The sequence below is a fragment of the Balaenoptera ricei genome, chromosome 2 (genome assembly GCF_028023285.1).
Source record: "Balaenoptera ricei isolate mBalRic1 chromosome 2, mBalRic1.hap2, whole genome shotgun sequence".
Taxonomy (NCBI): Eukaryota; Metazoa; Chordata; class Mammalia; order Artiodactyla; family Balaenopteridae; genus Balaenoptera; species Balaenoptera ricei.
In genome coordinates, this window is record NC_082640.1 from 64,620,086 (window position 1) to 64,634,778 (window position 14,693).

A 14,693-nucleotide genomic window follows, 5' to 3' on the forward strand; every position below is an offset into this window, starting at 1 on the left:
ACTCTAGGTCTTTTTTTTTTGGCCGCGCCGCGTGTTTTGTGGGACTCTAGTTCCCCGGCCAGGGACCAAACCCAGGCTCTTGGCAGTGAGAACGCAGAGTCCCAACCTCTGGACCTCCAGGGAATTCCCTCACTCCAGGTCTTACGTTGGCATCCTGAGGCCCCACTACTGCTAAACAAACTACACAGAGGGGTTTTCCACAGGGAGCATTTGTCTCTTCGGTAAACAGTTATGGAGCACTTACTGTATGCCTGAGGTTGTGCGAGGCCCTGGGGTAAGAGATGAATAAGACAGTCTAGGGGGGAAGACAGCCGCATCAACAGGTGATGCAGCAAAGGAGGCTATCTGGCAGACGTGGGCACAGGGAGGGACGGCTCTGCCCTCCCTGGAGGTACAGGCCGGCCAGGCTTCAGGGAGGAGAGGTCCTGGGGGGTGAGAAAGAGGGGGACCCCAGCTCGGGCAGCAGCAGCTTAGCTGAGCAGGGCCCAGGCAGAGCTGGGAGGGGGGGCTCATTAGCGCAGCTCCCAAGGGCAGGAGAAGAGTCAGCCTGAGCACTTTGCTCCCAAATTCTGTCCCCATGAGGAGCAGGACCTTTCTGGTGTGCTGAGAGCCCAGGCCTGGGTGGGAGGTCAGGGAGGAGGGAAAAGGGGTTGGGGCCCTTTAACCAGGGCTGGTCCAGTCAACCAGGCAGCTTGGCTGCCGAGAGTGGGAGATGGGGCCAGCCTTGCCCCTGGTCCTCCCAGCTCCCACTGGGTGGGAGGACCCAGGGTTTCTGAGATCCCTGTAGGTAGAAGGAGTTCTTGTTAGCACCAGCGCTCAAAGGGGTCCTTGTTCAGGCTGGATCCAGCCGCCCCCAGAGGGCTGGGCCAGCCCACGTCTTCCTAGCAACTAGCTCACCCAGTGTGTTTGGTTCTTGGAGTAGGGGAGATAAAGGCTGGGGAGTTCTGATCTAGGGAACCCCACTTCCCAGAAGGGCTCCCACATGATCATCTCAGCCCAATAGACACCCCCTCCGTTTCCCCTAGTCCCCCTGTACTGGGCCTGTGGGGAGAGCGGGAGCCTGGCCCTGCAGCAGGGAAAGCTCTAGGAAAGGGCAGAATTTGGGTCCCTCAAGCCCTCCAGGCACGGTAGAAAGAGTGCACACATTCAGCCAGACTGGATTTTGAATTCGAGCTCCACTGCTTTCCAGTTATGTGGTCAGGAGCAAGGTGCTTTACCTCTGTGGGCCTCAGTTTCCTCATCTGTGCAATGGGAATGGTGCATCTCTCTTGCATGGCTAGAACTGGACTGAGATTAGAGGAGATCATGAGCCAGATCCGTTCACCTCCTTCCCCCTGGGGGCTCCCTCGTTAATGGGGCCAGACTTGGTCTGAACTTTCTTCAGAGGCTTCTTCCCTTTCCTGGCCCTGAAGGCTCATTGCAGGTATGGTACCCCCAGGTGTGGGTATCAGCCGTCTATGGAGTCCTGGCCTTGCCAGTGAACCCAGCTGAGCCTCCCTTCTTCACCCGTGAAGTGTTAAGTTGTACTACCTGCCCCACTAGTTGCGGCGAGCAGGGGCTACTCTTCGTTGCGGTGCGTGGGCTTCTCATTGCGGTGGCTTCTCTTGTTGCAGAGCATGGGCTCTAGGTGGGCGGGCTTCAGTAGTTGCAGCACTTGGGCTCAGTAGTTGTGGCTCGTGGTCTCTAGAGCCCAGGCTCTGTAGTTGTGGTGCACGGCCTTAGGTGCTCTGCGGCATGTGGGATCTTCCCGGACAAGGGCTCGAACCCCTGTCCCCTGTATTGGCAGGCAGATTCTTAACCACTGAGCCACCAGGGAAGTCCCATCATGTCTTAAAGGACATCACATGTGTGCCCTCGTTTGTGGTCTTCGGGCAAACCAGGTATGGGGGTTTTTGGTCTTGGCTGCAAGGGCCGGGGCATTGGAAGCAGATGGAAAGTTAAGGAGCAGCGAGGGGAGTGGACCCTCTTCGCTGTCTCCCAGGGCGGGGCTTGGCCCACGGCCCACCTGCTTCTCTCTTCACTCTCTTCCTCATTCTAGACCCAATCTCCAGGTGCACCCAGTCACTCTGGCCCAGCACACCTGCGGCTCTCTCCTGCCTGTTCGCTGCCTTCGGCCCCCCTCCTCCACCTCCAGTATTTCCCAGTTAGGATTCATCAGAAAGGGATCCTTAAGGGGCAGCTCAGCTTTTCATTCTTTTTTTTTTTTTTTAATTTTTACTTTAATGTGGACCATCTTTAAAGTCTTTATTGAATTTGTTATAATATTGCTTTTTTTTTTTTTATGTTTTGGTTTTTTTGGCTGCAAGCCATGTGGGATCTTAGCTCACCGACCAGGGATCGAACCCGCACCCCTTGCATTGGAAGGCAAAGGCTTAACCACTGGACTGCCAGGGAAGTTCCTCAGCTTTTCATTCCAAAGAGGGCGCTGGTCAGCTTGCGGGTGGCTTTGCTCGGGTCTGGAGCACCCCCGTGGTTCTGTCCTGTAGCCCGGGTCATCTGTACAAACTGGGCCTCCACATCCCCCGTCATTTCAAAGCTGCCACGGGTAGTTAAGGGAAACGAAGCATATTCCTGGCCCAGGGGTTCTCAGCCCAGCTCCTGGGACGTAGGGATTGTGGCTAGGCTGAGCACCTGCCCCACCCTGAGTCCTTTGCCAGGGTTGCTGAGCAGGACAGACGGATTGGGGCCCGGCATGTGGCCCCCAACTCAGAGCCGCACTCCCTTACACTCAGTACGGAATTCAGTTATGGGATTCTCTCCCCTTCCCTAATGGGTGGAAAAGGCGAAACTTGTCCTTGTTGTCCTGGATATGGAATATCAGCTTAGAAAAAATAAAAAGTGGGGTGCAGCCTCTATGTAAGAAATAATAGAGTTACTTTTTTGCAAAAGGAGATTGCCTTTCCTCTTCAAGTTTCAGTGTATTGACGACGAGCCTAACTCTGTCCACGTTATTCCAGTTTCCCTTGGGGAGAGGTCTTGTCAGCCATTGTCTGGGCTGTTCTTCGGGCCAGTGGCCCTGAGAGAAAGATAGGGAGGCTCTTGGGCAGGACACAGTGTGGTTCAGGGCTGGACGCTGCCACACGGGAGGGCTGGCCTTACTTCCTTGACAAAACTCAGGAAATGAACTCTGCGACCTTAACAGATGAAGGAAATCTCTATTAAGAGCCTGATTCCCTGTTTTGCCAAGGATGTTCCTGGAACTCCAGAGGGCCGGGTGAAGGCACAGGAGGGTCAGGGCCCCAGGTCCGGAGCCCAGGTGGGAGGACTGGCCTCGGACACCAGGAGGTATGCGTCTCCCTCTGAGCCCCAAACAAAGGAGGGGTTTAAAATCACCCGAGAGCTTTTAAAAGCCTGAAGCTGAACCTCATGACCCAGCAATACCAGCCCTAAGTGTTTACTCATAGAAACGAATACTTGTGTCCACAAGACACAAGGTGCTGAAATGTTTATAGCAACAATTTTGTAATAGGCAAAAACTGGAAACTCAATAGTAAAATGCCCCTCAACAGTAAGATTAATAAATCAGTTGCAACACGTCCATGTAATGGAACTCTAAACCTTCGTGAAAATGCAGTTTGCAGCCACACACAGCACCGTGGAAGAATCTCACCAGTGTGTCGCCGAGTAAAAGAAGAACATGTACCACATGATTCCATCCACAGAGAGTCCCCGAAGAGGCAAAGACGATCTGTGTTGTTGGAAGTCGCGCCGGTGGTTCTCTTTGACCGGGGGTGGGGGGTTGGGAGGGGGCAGTGAGAGTAGGAGGCGCGGGAGGGGCTTCTGGAGGGCAGGTTTTCCGGTATGCACCGTTTGTGAAATGCATTGCACGGTTCACTTACTTTGTGTGCACTTTTCAATATGTAAATTATACATCAGTAACAAGTTAAAAATATATAGTTACCTAAATGCTACCCCCAGAGGTTCTGATTTAACTGGTTTGAGAACAGAGCTCAGGGATCATTTTTCTTTGGTTGGTTTTTTTTTTTTTTTTTTTTTTTTTTAAATTTTTATTTATTTTTGGTTGGTTTTTTGAAAAGCTCTACAGGTGATTCTAGTGTGTACCCGGCAGGCTACCCTTCAGAGTTAACAGGATGGTCTCTTTTCTCTGTGAAGTAGGTGGTGAGCTGTGTGATGAGACGTAGAGGTGGGGTGGGGTGAGGGAGCCTGGGGGAATTTGGAGGCGCCCCAAGGTCTGGGCCGCTGAGCCCCAGTGGCTGATGTTCCTTCCAGGACGTGCACCCTCAGCTCCCTGTCCCTAGATGGCTCTGTTCGTGATCTCTGGCTTTGCACTCTCAGGGGCCTGCTGCTAAGATGGGTTTTCTTTCTTGTTTTTGGCCGTGCCACGTGGCTTGCGGGATCTTAGTTCCCCAAGCAGGGATTGAACCCCGGCCCTGGGCAGTGGCAGCGCGTAGTCCTAACCACTGGACGGCCAGGGAAGTCCCTAAGATGTGTTTTCTGTTTGGAAAAGGTCTCTCCTTGGAGCTGATTGGGACCCACGTCCTGCAGGAGTGGGTGGAGCTGTCCCTGGCCTTGAGAAGAGCTGACAGGACCCACGGGACGCTCTAGCATCTCAGGTGTCCACTAGAAGACAACTTGGGAGAGTGTGGACATCCCCCTGGGGGAGGAGACACCCGAGGGGACCCGCCTGTGACCACAAAGGCCCAGCTGGCTCCGGCTGCCAGGCCTGGCCGAGTTTTCTGCTTCAGCATCAGCCACAGGCACTGCTGCTGCCCGAGGCTTGAGGAGCGAGGGGGGGTTGCCCTGTGGTTAGGGAGGGTTCTGGCGGAGGGGCTGGGTAGCTGGCGGAGCATTGCCAGCGCTGCGACAGCCCAGCGGGGTGCAGCCAGTGAGCACTGCTGTGGGGCTGGGAGGGGCCCAGCCTGTGCTTTTCCCCAAACACCCCCTCCCATCCCTTCCGAGCCACTTTACCCTTTTCCGTATGTCCTCTGCCTCCCACCCGAGCTCCTCTTTGATCAGTCAGCCGGCGCGGATCGAGTGCCTGGCACTGCCGGCCGGGCTGTCTACCTGCTCCACAGGCCGGGGCTCCTGGAGGGGAGGGCCCATCTGTGGGTGACCCCCCTCCGCTCCTGTCCAGCACCCCCTCCCCTTACTGCCGGGCATCCATCATTCTCTGTGCCTCCGTCACTCTTACTGCCTGGCTTTTTAAAAATTTATTTATTTATTTATTTATTTGGGCTGCGTTGGGTCTTCGTTGCTGCGCGCGGGCTTTTCTCTAGTTGCGGCGAGCGGGGGCTACTCTTCGTTGCGGTGCACGGGCTTCTCATTGCGGTGGCTTCTCTTGTTGCCGAGCACGGGCTCTAGTCGCACAGGCTTCAGTAGTTGTGGCTTGCGGGCTCAGTAGTTGTGGCTCGAGGGCTCTAGAGCGTAGGCTCGGTAGTTGTGGCGCATGAGCTTAGTTGCTCCGCGGCATGTGGGATCTTGTCGGACCAGGGCTCGAACCCGTGTCCCCTGCACTGGCAGGCGGATTCTTAACCACTGTGCCACCAGGGAAGTCCCTACTGCCTGGCTTTTTTTCTCCCCTCCTCCCTCTTGAAGTGTCATCGTGTCCCTTTCTCTGTTTCTCTTTCACTCATTCATTTAGCAAACACTGGGTGCCTGCTGTGTGCTGCGGGTACAGAGATGTAGAAGACACACCCCTGGTGGAGCTCAGATGTCTAAACAGACAAGCACAGTCTGGGGTGGTAAGGGCTGGAGCAGCAGCGTGAAAGAAGGGACCAGGGACCATAGAGGAGGGATGACCAGCTCTGCACGGGGGAAAGCTGGGAAGCCTTCACAGAGAAGGTGACGCCTGATCTGGGCTTTGAAAGACGACCAGGGAATTCCCCAGGTAGATAAGCATGGCAAGGAATTCCAGGAAGAGCAAACATGCAGGGGTGAAGGGCCGCCGCTGAGCTGCATGGGCGAGGCTGGAAAGGAAGCAGGAAGGTCAGGAAGGCCAGGTGAGGAGGCAAGAAGGAACTACAGGAGGAAAGTCAGCAGGAGGGGGGCAGGCTCAGATCTGGGCCCCAGATGGCTCTGTTGGCAGTGTGGACGTGGGAGAGGGCCAGGTGTGGGAGGGCAAGGCTGGGGGCGGGTGTAGTTAGGAAGCTGTTGCCAGCATCCAGGAGAAGGATGATGGTGGCCTAGGCTTGCCTGCTGTGGCAGGAGTGGAGACAGTAGATGGTATGGTGGGTTGGGTGGTGCCAGGCTCTCGGGGCCTTGGCGGTTGACTGGTTGTGGCGGCGGGGAAGAAGCGTGAGTTGAGGATTCTGGCTTGGCTAACTGTGGAGGATGGGGCCTTCCAAGGGGAAGCAGATTTGGGGGGATGATGCAGAGCTCACTTTGATGGATTCGTCTAGATGGCAGGCCCTGCCGCTCTGGAGGAATGAGGCGTCAAGGTTAGGGATTTAGGTTGGGGAGTATCTACGTGGTGTGGATATTTTGAGCCCGGGGGAGGCATCCAGAGCGGAGTGCATGTGTCAGGTGTCCCATGAAGCTTCGTCTGTGACGTCCCTAGGAAGCAGCTAGACTCAGCCTCTCTGGGTCTTCTCTGCACTGCCTCTCTCTCCCTCTCGTTCTCCCTCTCCTAACCTCTCTGTCTCCCCTTACCTTCTTTTTTTTTGGCTGTGCTGCTTGGCTTACAGGTTCTTAGTTCTCCGACCAGGGATTGAACCCGGGCTCTTGGCTGTGAAAGTGCGGAGTCCTACCACTGGACTGCCAGGGAATTCCCTGTGTCTCCCCTTTCCTGATGGGCCTGGCTCCTCTCCTGACGTCTCTCAGTGCTAGCTGCCCATCCCCTCCCTCTCAGCAGCCCCCTGGGCTGGGCAGGCTCGTACTGGGCTCATGGGGTGATAAGCTCAGTAAGTATTTGTGGAAGGAATGAAGGAATGGGCAGTTAGCCTGAGTTCCCACTTGGGCCAGCAAGGCCTGAGGGCAGGGCAAGCGCAAGTTGTGTCCTCTGGATCAGCATCTTGCCTTTGGACCAGGCTCAGCAGAAGGAAAGGGCCTCATCTGAGGAATTCTCAAACCTTTTCTACCCCCTTTAACGTCCAGCATACTGAGCCTCCCGTGCTCCATCACCCTCATGACAATAATGACATTTTTTTGTGGCTTTGATTGAAAAAGTAGATACGGTTTTGAAGACCCTGGATATTAACTCCATAGTCTGCACGTGGAGGTGTGATGGGGATGGATGGGCAGCGGGTATAGTTCACGACCCACAGAGCAAGAGCAACTAGGTCGAGGAAGGCTCTGTGGGAGTGGATAGAGACTGCCGGCAGGGTGCGGGGACCCAGGCTGGCCCCCCCACTCTCCAGCACCCTGCTCTTGCCGCCTCCTTCCTCTGGGTCAGGGCCCTGTTGGTCCTTGGGTGGACCCCGCCTGCCTGGTTCTGTTGGTGAATTCTCGATGACTATCACCCCAGACCTAGCTTTTCCTCTGACTTTGCTCCCATCTCTTTATTTTTACTCATCTAAACAAATACTATGGGAAAGAAGACGAATCAGTAGAAAGTCTGACTTGAAGGTGATTTTGAAAGCAGTGCATTTTGGCCATAGCCAGGGTCTCTGTATCAACAGCATTATCAGGACGGCCAGGAGGGGCTGATTTTAATCGATGGACGTGAAGGACTGGCTTGTGACCATCATGGTCATCGCATGAAACGGGGTTGCTTTGAGTTTGAACATATTTGAGTCATTTACCCCAAGGGACTCCTGTTTTCTTACCGTTATTTTTTTCATGGAGATGCTATGGGAATCGTGGCAGCCTTTTTTTGTTATTCTCATGGCCCATCTCTCCTCCAACCTCTGTTCTTTTTTTTTTTTTTTTTTTAACTTTTGGGTTTTATTTATTTATTTATTTATGGCTGCGTTGGGTCTTTGTTTCTGTGCGAGGGCTTTCTCTAGTTGCGGCAAGTGGGGGCCACTCTTCATCGTGGTGCGCGGGCCTCTCATTATCGCGGCCTCTCTTGTTGCGGAGCACAGGCTCCAGACGTGCAGGCTCAGTAGTTGTGGCTCACGGGCCTAGTTGCTCCGCGGCATGTGGGATCTTCCCAGACCAGGGCTCGAACCCGTGTCCCCTGCATTGGCAGGCAGATTCTCAACCACTGCGCCACCAGGGAAGCCCCAACCTCTGTTCTTGATCTCACTTACACTGTCCACACAGTCCTTCCTCAGACAGGTCATGTCACGAGTGCCTGCTGCACGCTGGCGGTGCCCCAGGCTCAGGGGCTGCGATGTTGCAGGAGGTGTCCTGGAGCCCCTGGAGGTGGGCAGTTAGAGCTCACACACAGGTGCCTGAGAGGGAGCCTGGGGTTCGGGGCTGAGAGCCTGCAGTAGGGCTCATCACTAGGCTGGGGGAGGACTGACGGAAGGTGCCCCTCCCTGAGGTCACATTTGAACCTAAGGATGGGTTGGGTTTAGAATCCATGCAAAGGCGTGATTATCACGCAGGGTTAGATGATGGAAGCCAAGCAGGATTACAGTCCCACCCAGCTGGTAAGGCTCAGCTTCCTTTTCTCTGGGGGTCCTGCTGTAACTCTTTCACTCTGTGTGTCCTCTGAGCTCCTGCAGCCCTGACAACTCGAATCACACTTTCCAGTGCCTGAGTGACAGGCTCCCTGCCTCTGAAACCATGATCAAGTTCTTCCTTCTTCCTCTTGGGGTCTTGTTTTATCCTTGGTCCCCAGGGCTGGAGTGTGTTCCTGAGAGCGGAGCCCACACCCATCTCCTCCCTGGTGGCCCAGTGGGCTCCTGGGCTGCAGGGTTCAAGCTCTCTAAGGCTCGGTGGTTTGACTTGTACACACTCTGCCTCAGGGGCCTCTCCTCTCCTCAAAGCAAGAAAGGAACAGAGAGATGAAAGAGAGGGATGGGATCTGCCACACAAAAATTAAACACAAGTACAGCAACAATACCACAGAACTAAAAGGCAAATGGGGGAAGTATTTGCAAAAATGATAAACTAAGGATTAATCTTCTCAACAAAGAAGGCATACAAATCAATAAGAAAGACATGAAGATCCTTATAGACAATTCACAGATGAAATCCCAATGGTTAATATGTATTTGGCAAAAATGTTCAACCTGTCAATAAGCAGAAATAGAAATGAAAACAATATATTTTCACCTATCAAATTCGCAAAGGTGAGAAAAAGATAATACCCAGTGTACGGCCTGGACGTAGAGCAATGGGCACCCTCATATAGTGCTGATGGCCATGCTCGTTGGTAGAGCACCTGGAAAGCATTTTGGAAGTGGGTTTAAAGATCCTGAGAAATGCATTCTCCATCCACGAATTTCACTTCTGAGAATCTATCCAAGGAATGAATAGTGACATGGGGAATTTCTCATGAAATTATGTTAAGCAACAAAAATAGGGCATACAAATTATATGATATATAATCCCACTTGCGTAAATTATATATTTATGCATAAAAGTTTTCTTTGGGTGATTTGGGGGGAATGTTTTTCTTATGGGTGATTTTTGATCATCATACTTTATATATTTTATATTTCTCATATTTTCTATAATAAGCATTAAAAAAATCAAGGGGGAGAAGTCTCTGTGAAATGTGTAATGATGGACCCAAATAAATTCAGAAATTAACTTTAGGAGTCAAAGGGTCACATCACTAGCACAACCTGTCACTTTGAAAGATTCAGGACATACATGATATGTGCACCAAAACTCGCTGTGAGGTTGAGGACAGAGGTCACCAGGCCACATGGCTGTGGTTGGGCTCATTTGGTGGGTGAGATCACCTGGCTCTTTGCTGTGTGACACTGGGTACAGCCTGTCCCTGGCAGGTCTCAGTTTCCTATCTGTACAATGGTAGGGTGGGAGGAGGGTCAGATTAATAATCCTGGAGGGGCTTGGCAGATCTTGGCTAGGCAGTAACTCTGTTCTTTTATTTTTTTAAAAAATATTTATTTATTTTGGCTGCACTGCGTCGGGATCTTTGTTGTGGCACGTGGGATCTTTAGTTGCGGCATGTGCACTTTCAGTTGCTGCACGCGTGTGGGATCAAGTTCCCTGACCAGGGATCGAACCCCGGCCCCCTGCATTGGGAGCGCGGAGTCTTACCCAGTGGATCACCGGGGAAGTCCCAGTAATTCTGTTCTTGAAGAAGAGAATTTGACTTTGCCCGGTGACACTGCCGAGAGGGACGGAGCGCTGGGGTCTGCAGGTTCCAGGTTCCAGCTCCTTACCTGCTGAGAGACCAGTGCACAGACCCCGTTACCTATTCACGACCACCACACTGCCCTGCCTTGGCCCTGCTTCTTGGCCACCCTCTCTTCCCATCGCCCCTGGGCCCACTCAGCTGCGGCTAGTTTGCCTGCTCAAGCTTTAGTCTTTCTGCTCTGGAGGAGAAGGAAGGGGAGAACCCTTTGGAGCTGTTTAGTGGAGGCATGAATTCAAAAGCCTTTGGGGAGCCCCACCTGCCTATAGAGAGGGTGTCTCCCCCCTCTCGGGCCCTCTCTATGCGACATTTTTGTGATGGTTTGGCTCTCAGGTCTGAGCTACCCTGATGGTCTGAAGGCATTGAGGCCACTTCCTGGTGTGGGGCAGCCCCGCCCCCCAAGCCCACACTCAGCTGTGGGCTGACGTTCACGTCCACATCTGCGCCGTATCAACTGCTCAGCCTTGATAAGGCCTCCTGTGCTGAGAATCCTTTCCTAGAAGCTGACGGTTTATGGTAATACTGCCTGGGCTCCTCCGAAACTTTTGCTTTCGGTCGTGAGCAAGTCACAGGGTCCTCCCTCCCAGTTGCCTTCTCAAGGGTGGGGCTGGAGGCCTAAGAGCTGCCTGGGAGATTTATTTTCCTTTATACGAGGCATAAACTGGACTTCACGCTTCCAGGAAAGACAGTGAGTGAGTCTCCTCTCTGTCAGCTCCCCTGAAGCCCTGCCTGGGCTGCTGCCTCTGGACTGTGACATCTTCAGCTCACCTTGAATAGCAGGGCCGGTCTTGGGTAGGGGGCAGAGGCAGCTGCCCTGGGCATGGTGGAGCTGGCTGGGAAAGGTGTCTCCAGAGAGCCCCCCTTCCTGATGAGGGCCTGTTTCTCCTCAGTGTTCAACAGATGCACGGAAAGACGGCTTCTTTGAAGAGCACGGAGAAACTGGGCAGGGTCCAGAGACCCCGAGGCTCCAGGTGAGGCCCCTCTCCCAATCAGATATACATACTGGTTGGGGGTGGGAAGCCCTCTGGAGGTGACCTGTTAGAAAGGGGGCCTTAAGGCTGCGTCAGGGGGTTGGGTTGGGCACAGGCGGCCCGGGGCCTCTTCCTCCCACTCCCAGGCCTGTCCCAGCGCAGAGTCCAGGCTTCTCGGGTTACCAGCCTCCTCCCTGCCCACCTGTCCTCAGGCCAACCCGGCCGGGGCAAAAGTTTGCGTTTCAGCACCACCCCCTCTCCGCCAGCCCTGGTAGCCTCTGTCAGGTCAGGTGAGTCTGCCCAGCTCCTCACTGCAGAGCTGCAGGCCCAGGGGAGGGCAGTCCTGCTGGGATCATGGCCCATGGCCAGGCCCCTGAGCCGTGAGGCTGACACCTCCACCGCCCCCCCCCACCGCTCCCCAAACTGGTCCCCATCCCTGTGCCTCCTGCTCATTCATTCTGCGGTCCGCTCCTCTGCTTGCGCCTAGGCCAGGAAAATGGGAGGTGGCTTTTGACACTCAGGGGCGGGCAGCTCTGGGAGATCGAGGCTCAGGCTGAGCACACCTCCTGGGGGCGGCTGCTCACAGCTGTCGGGGAAGAGGGCTCTCAGCGACCCCTCCCTGCCTCAGGAGTGCCCCTCCCCAGGGCGAGCTATGCGCTCGCTGTGAAGGGCCCCAGCCTCCGATCTCCGCCCCAAGCTTGTGGCTTGAGGCCAGGACAGAATTGGCACTAAGGATGCATGGGTAGGACTTTCAGGGTTCCTTGTCCCTGGAATGGCATGTCTCCTTTGCAGTCTGCACTGGCCAGAAGGCTTGAAGGGCGAAGACATAAAGAAGTGCAGCCGAGAAGGGGTAAGTGTGGGGAGGCCGACTTCACACTGCCCACTGAAAGAGGGGTCCCGGGCTGCCTGAACTTGGTGACTGTTGGCTCCTTGGCCACAGGCCTGTCACCAGGAAACCTAGTGGGTGTCCCCTCCTGGGTGGGAGTTGTGTCCTCTTCCAGTCCTAGGCTGCCTGTCAGGACCTCGCGTCACCAGGAGACAAGCTGTGCTTGGAGCTCAGCCCTCCACACCCACTGGCTGCTTACCCACTACTTCATGCTAAGTCACTGCAGGACCCCCACCCCTGTGGCCTTATTTCCTGGTGGCTGGAGCAGGGCCCTCTGGTGGTCCGATCTCCTGGGACTTCTCAGACCCAGCTTGTGTGTTTGCAGACGCTACTGAGAAAATACAACCAGCAGTATCACAAGCTGTTTAAGGACATCCCCTTGGAGGAGGTGGTTCTCAAAGGTGAGCTGTCTCCCTGGGGTGGCCGGACAGGCGCCTGCGGTGCCCAAGGCCCAGGTCCTCTCCCCCAGAGCTTCCAGGCACAGATCAGATATGGGAACTGGCTGCCCTTTGAACATGCCCTTTTTTTCTTCAAAAGTGTGAGAAGACTGGGCTGATTTGAGATATGAAGTTGAATTTACAAAAATTTTCTTGAGGAAATGTCGGGGCTTCCAAATCTTATTTCTGTTCTGCTCTTATCAGTGACTATTCTTCCCTGCTCAGGCCTGCCAGGGAGTGTGTGGGAGCATTTGCACAATCAAGGCCCTCTCTCCCTGGCAGGGCAGGGCAAGGAGTTCTGCCTGTGGAGGTGAACATCCAGGCTTAGGGGACCAGGGCGGAAACCTGCCGGACCTTTTGGGGCATGGATGGAGGAAGAGGAAACATCTAGCAGTCTGGTGGGGCGGGAGCGGTCAGGAGTCGCAGGAAAGGATGCTAGGGTGCTGGAAGAATGGGTTGCTGGGGCCTGGGATTGGGAAGGGGACGGAGGAGGACGGTCCCCGAGGCTGGACTCTGGACTCCTGAGTGGGAGGACCCGGGACCTGGGGTTCCCGGGCTGGCCTTGCTCACGGCAGTCTCCTGTGACTTCCCAGTGTGCTCCTGCGCCCTCCAGAGGGACCTCCTTCTCCAGGGCCGGCTCTACATCTCCCCCAACTGGCTCTGCTTCCATGCCAGCCTCTTTGGCAAGGATATCAAGGTAGTAATAAGTGGTAAGGGCTGCCACAGCCCAGGGAAGAGAAGCCCCTGCCCTGCGGGCACACCTCAAGTCAGGCCTGTCCCTCCACACGCTGACACTTGGTGAGGCCTCTCACTGTGGGGCATCCCACCTGGTGTCCCGGGCAGTAGCCCCACCCCTTCCAAACAGGGGCCCCAATCTAGACTCCACACCTGGCCTGAGCGGCCTGAACAGTTCACTGCCAAATTATTCTGCCTCTGGGTAGTTCCAAAATGCCTTCAGAATCAGAGTGGGATGTCACACTTATGGGGGCCCGAAAGTGGCCATGGTGGCTCAGGGAACTCTGTTACGGGAGTATGGGATTCACCAGGGCAACCATCCTTGCCTCCTGGATGATGGGGTGAGAGGCCGGAGCAGCACATGCGGCCAAGGGGTGGGGGATAACTGAAGGGAGCCTGCGTGAGACGGTGGAGGCTCAGATACTCTCCCACGTGGGACCAGACATCTCCATGGTGCTCGTGCTTGGGTCACTGCCAGCTGTGGCTGGCGCCCTAAGCAGGAAGCAAAGGGACTGTGTCCTTGGGGGCGAGTCCTGAGAGAAGAATGCCTCTCCCCCTGTCAGGTGGTCATTCCCGTGGTGTCTGTGCAAATGATCAAAAAACACAAGATGGCGCGGCTCCTTCCCAATGGCCTGGCCATCACCACCAACACCAGCCAGAAGGTCAGTGAGATTCTGGGCCAGCGCTCCCTTGTCCTTCTCCCCATCCCAGCCCTAGGAGTCCACAGCTTGACCCTGGCACTCTCCCAAGTCTTTACGTACCTTGCCCCTTTCTGTCTTCTTTCTATGTTCTAGTATGTCTTTGTGTCACTGCTCTCCCGGGACAGTGTATATGACATGCTGAGGAGGGTCTGCACCCACCTACAGGTATGAAGCTTGGGGCCAGGGCTGTTGTGGGGGGGCTGGCCCATCTCCCCGGCACAGGGAATGGGGAGTAACAGGCTCAGGCTCAGTGAACCAGAGGCAGTCCTTGGACCATGTGTCTGTGCTTGTGGGCCTCTTTGAGGCCACTGGGCCCTTGTGTGTCCCCACGTATAGCCCTCACTTGTGCTTCCTCGGTGCACAGACGGACAGGAGCATGTGGCCGCTTCCCAATATGCCTACAGCTCTCCCTCGCCTATGCTGAGGAAGGGGGAGGGCAGCAGCTTGGGGGAGTATGTTGCCTTGGATTTGCCCTCTGCTCCAGCATTAACTAGGGATCCCCCTGCAAACTGGGGGAGCTTTCGGCTCTATCTGACCCAAAGTGGCTTATTTGGAGGTAAAGCTCTCTTGGAGAGTGTTGATACCTCCCCATGCCTGACTTCGGCTGTTCCAGATGGACAAGTGATCCCTGTTCCCTTCCCTCCTCAGCCTTCCAGCAAGAAGAGTCTGAGTGCAAGAGAATTTCTAGAGGAAGCTGCGTGCGCGTCTCCGGTGAGAGCTGAGGCTGGGAGCAAAGGCGGCTGCCCTGAGATTGCCTGTGGCTCTAAGGCTTCAGGGCCTCCCAGG

General features: G+C 55.0%; 2 protein-coding genes across 31 annotated transcripts in view; one reads left to right on the top strand and one right to left on the bottom strand.

Annotated features, from left to right (window-relative positions):
* The window catches only part of GRAMD2A (GRAM domain containing 2A), a 35,324-nt gene that overhangs the window by 15,545 nt on the left and 5,086 nt on the right, over positions 1-14,693 (top strand). For all 3 annotated transcript variants that reach the window (XM_059912816.1, XM_059912814.1, XM_059912815.1), the window contains exons 2-8: positions 11,068-11,148; positions 11,941-11,998; positions 12,360-12,435; positions 13,065-13,168; positions 13,770-13,868; positions 14,001-14,072; positions 14,556-14,618. In XM_059912816.1, the coding sequence (XP_059768799.1) occupies positions 11,068-11,148; positions 11,941-11,998; positions 12,360-12,435; positions 13,065-13,168; positions 13,770-13,868; positions 14,001-14,072; positions 14,556-14,618 (553 nt within the window). The remainder of the gene's footprint in view (positions 1-11,067; positions 11,149-11,940; positions 11,999-12,359; positions 12,436-13,064; positions 13,169-13,769; positions 13,869-14,000; positions 14,073-14,555; positions 14,619-14,693) is intronic.
* SENP8 (SUMO peptidase family member, NEDD8 specific) overlaps positions 9,900-14,693 on the bottom strand; it is a 54,989-nt gene continuing 50,195 nt past the window's right edge. For 24 of the 28 annotated variants that reach the window (XM_059912847.1, XM_059912842.1, XM_059912845.1 and 21 more), the window contains one exon: positions 9,900-10,205. The gene's annotated coding sequence lies outside the window, so the exon portion shown is untranslated. Of the gene's footprint in view, positions 10,209-10,945; positions 11,213-14,693 lie in introns of all 28 variants that reach the window. The other 4 variants (XM_059912846.1, XM_059912828.1, XM_059912826.1 and 1 more) reach the window with 3 other exon arrangements.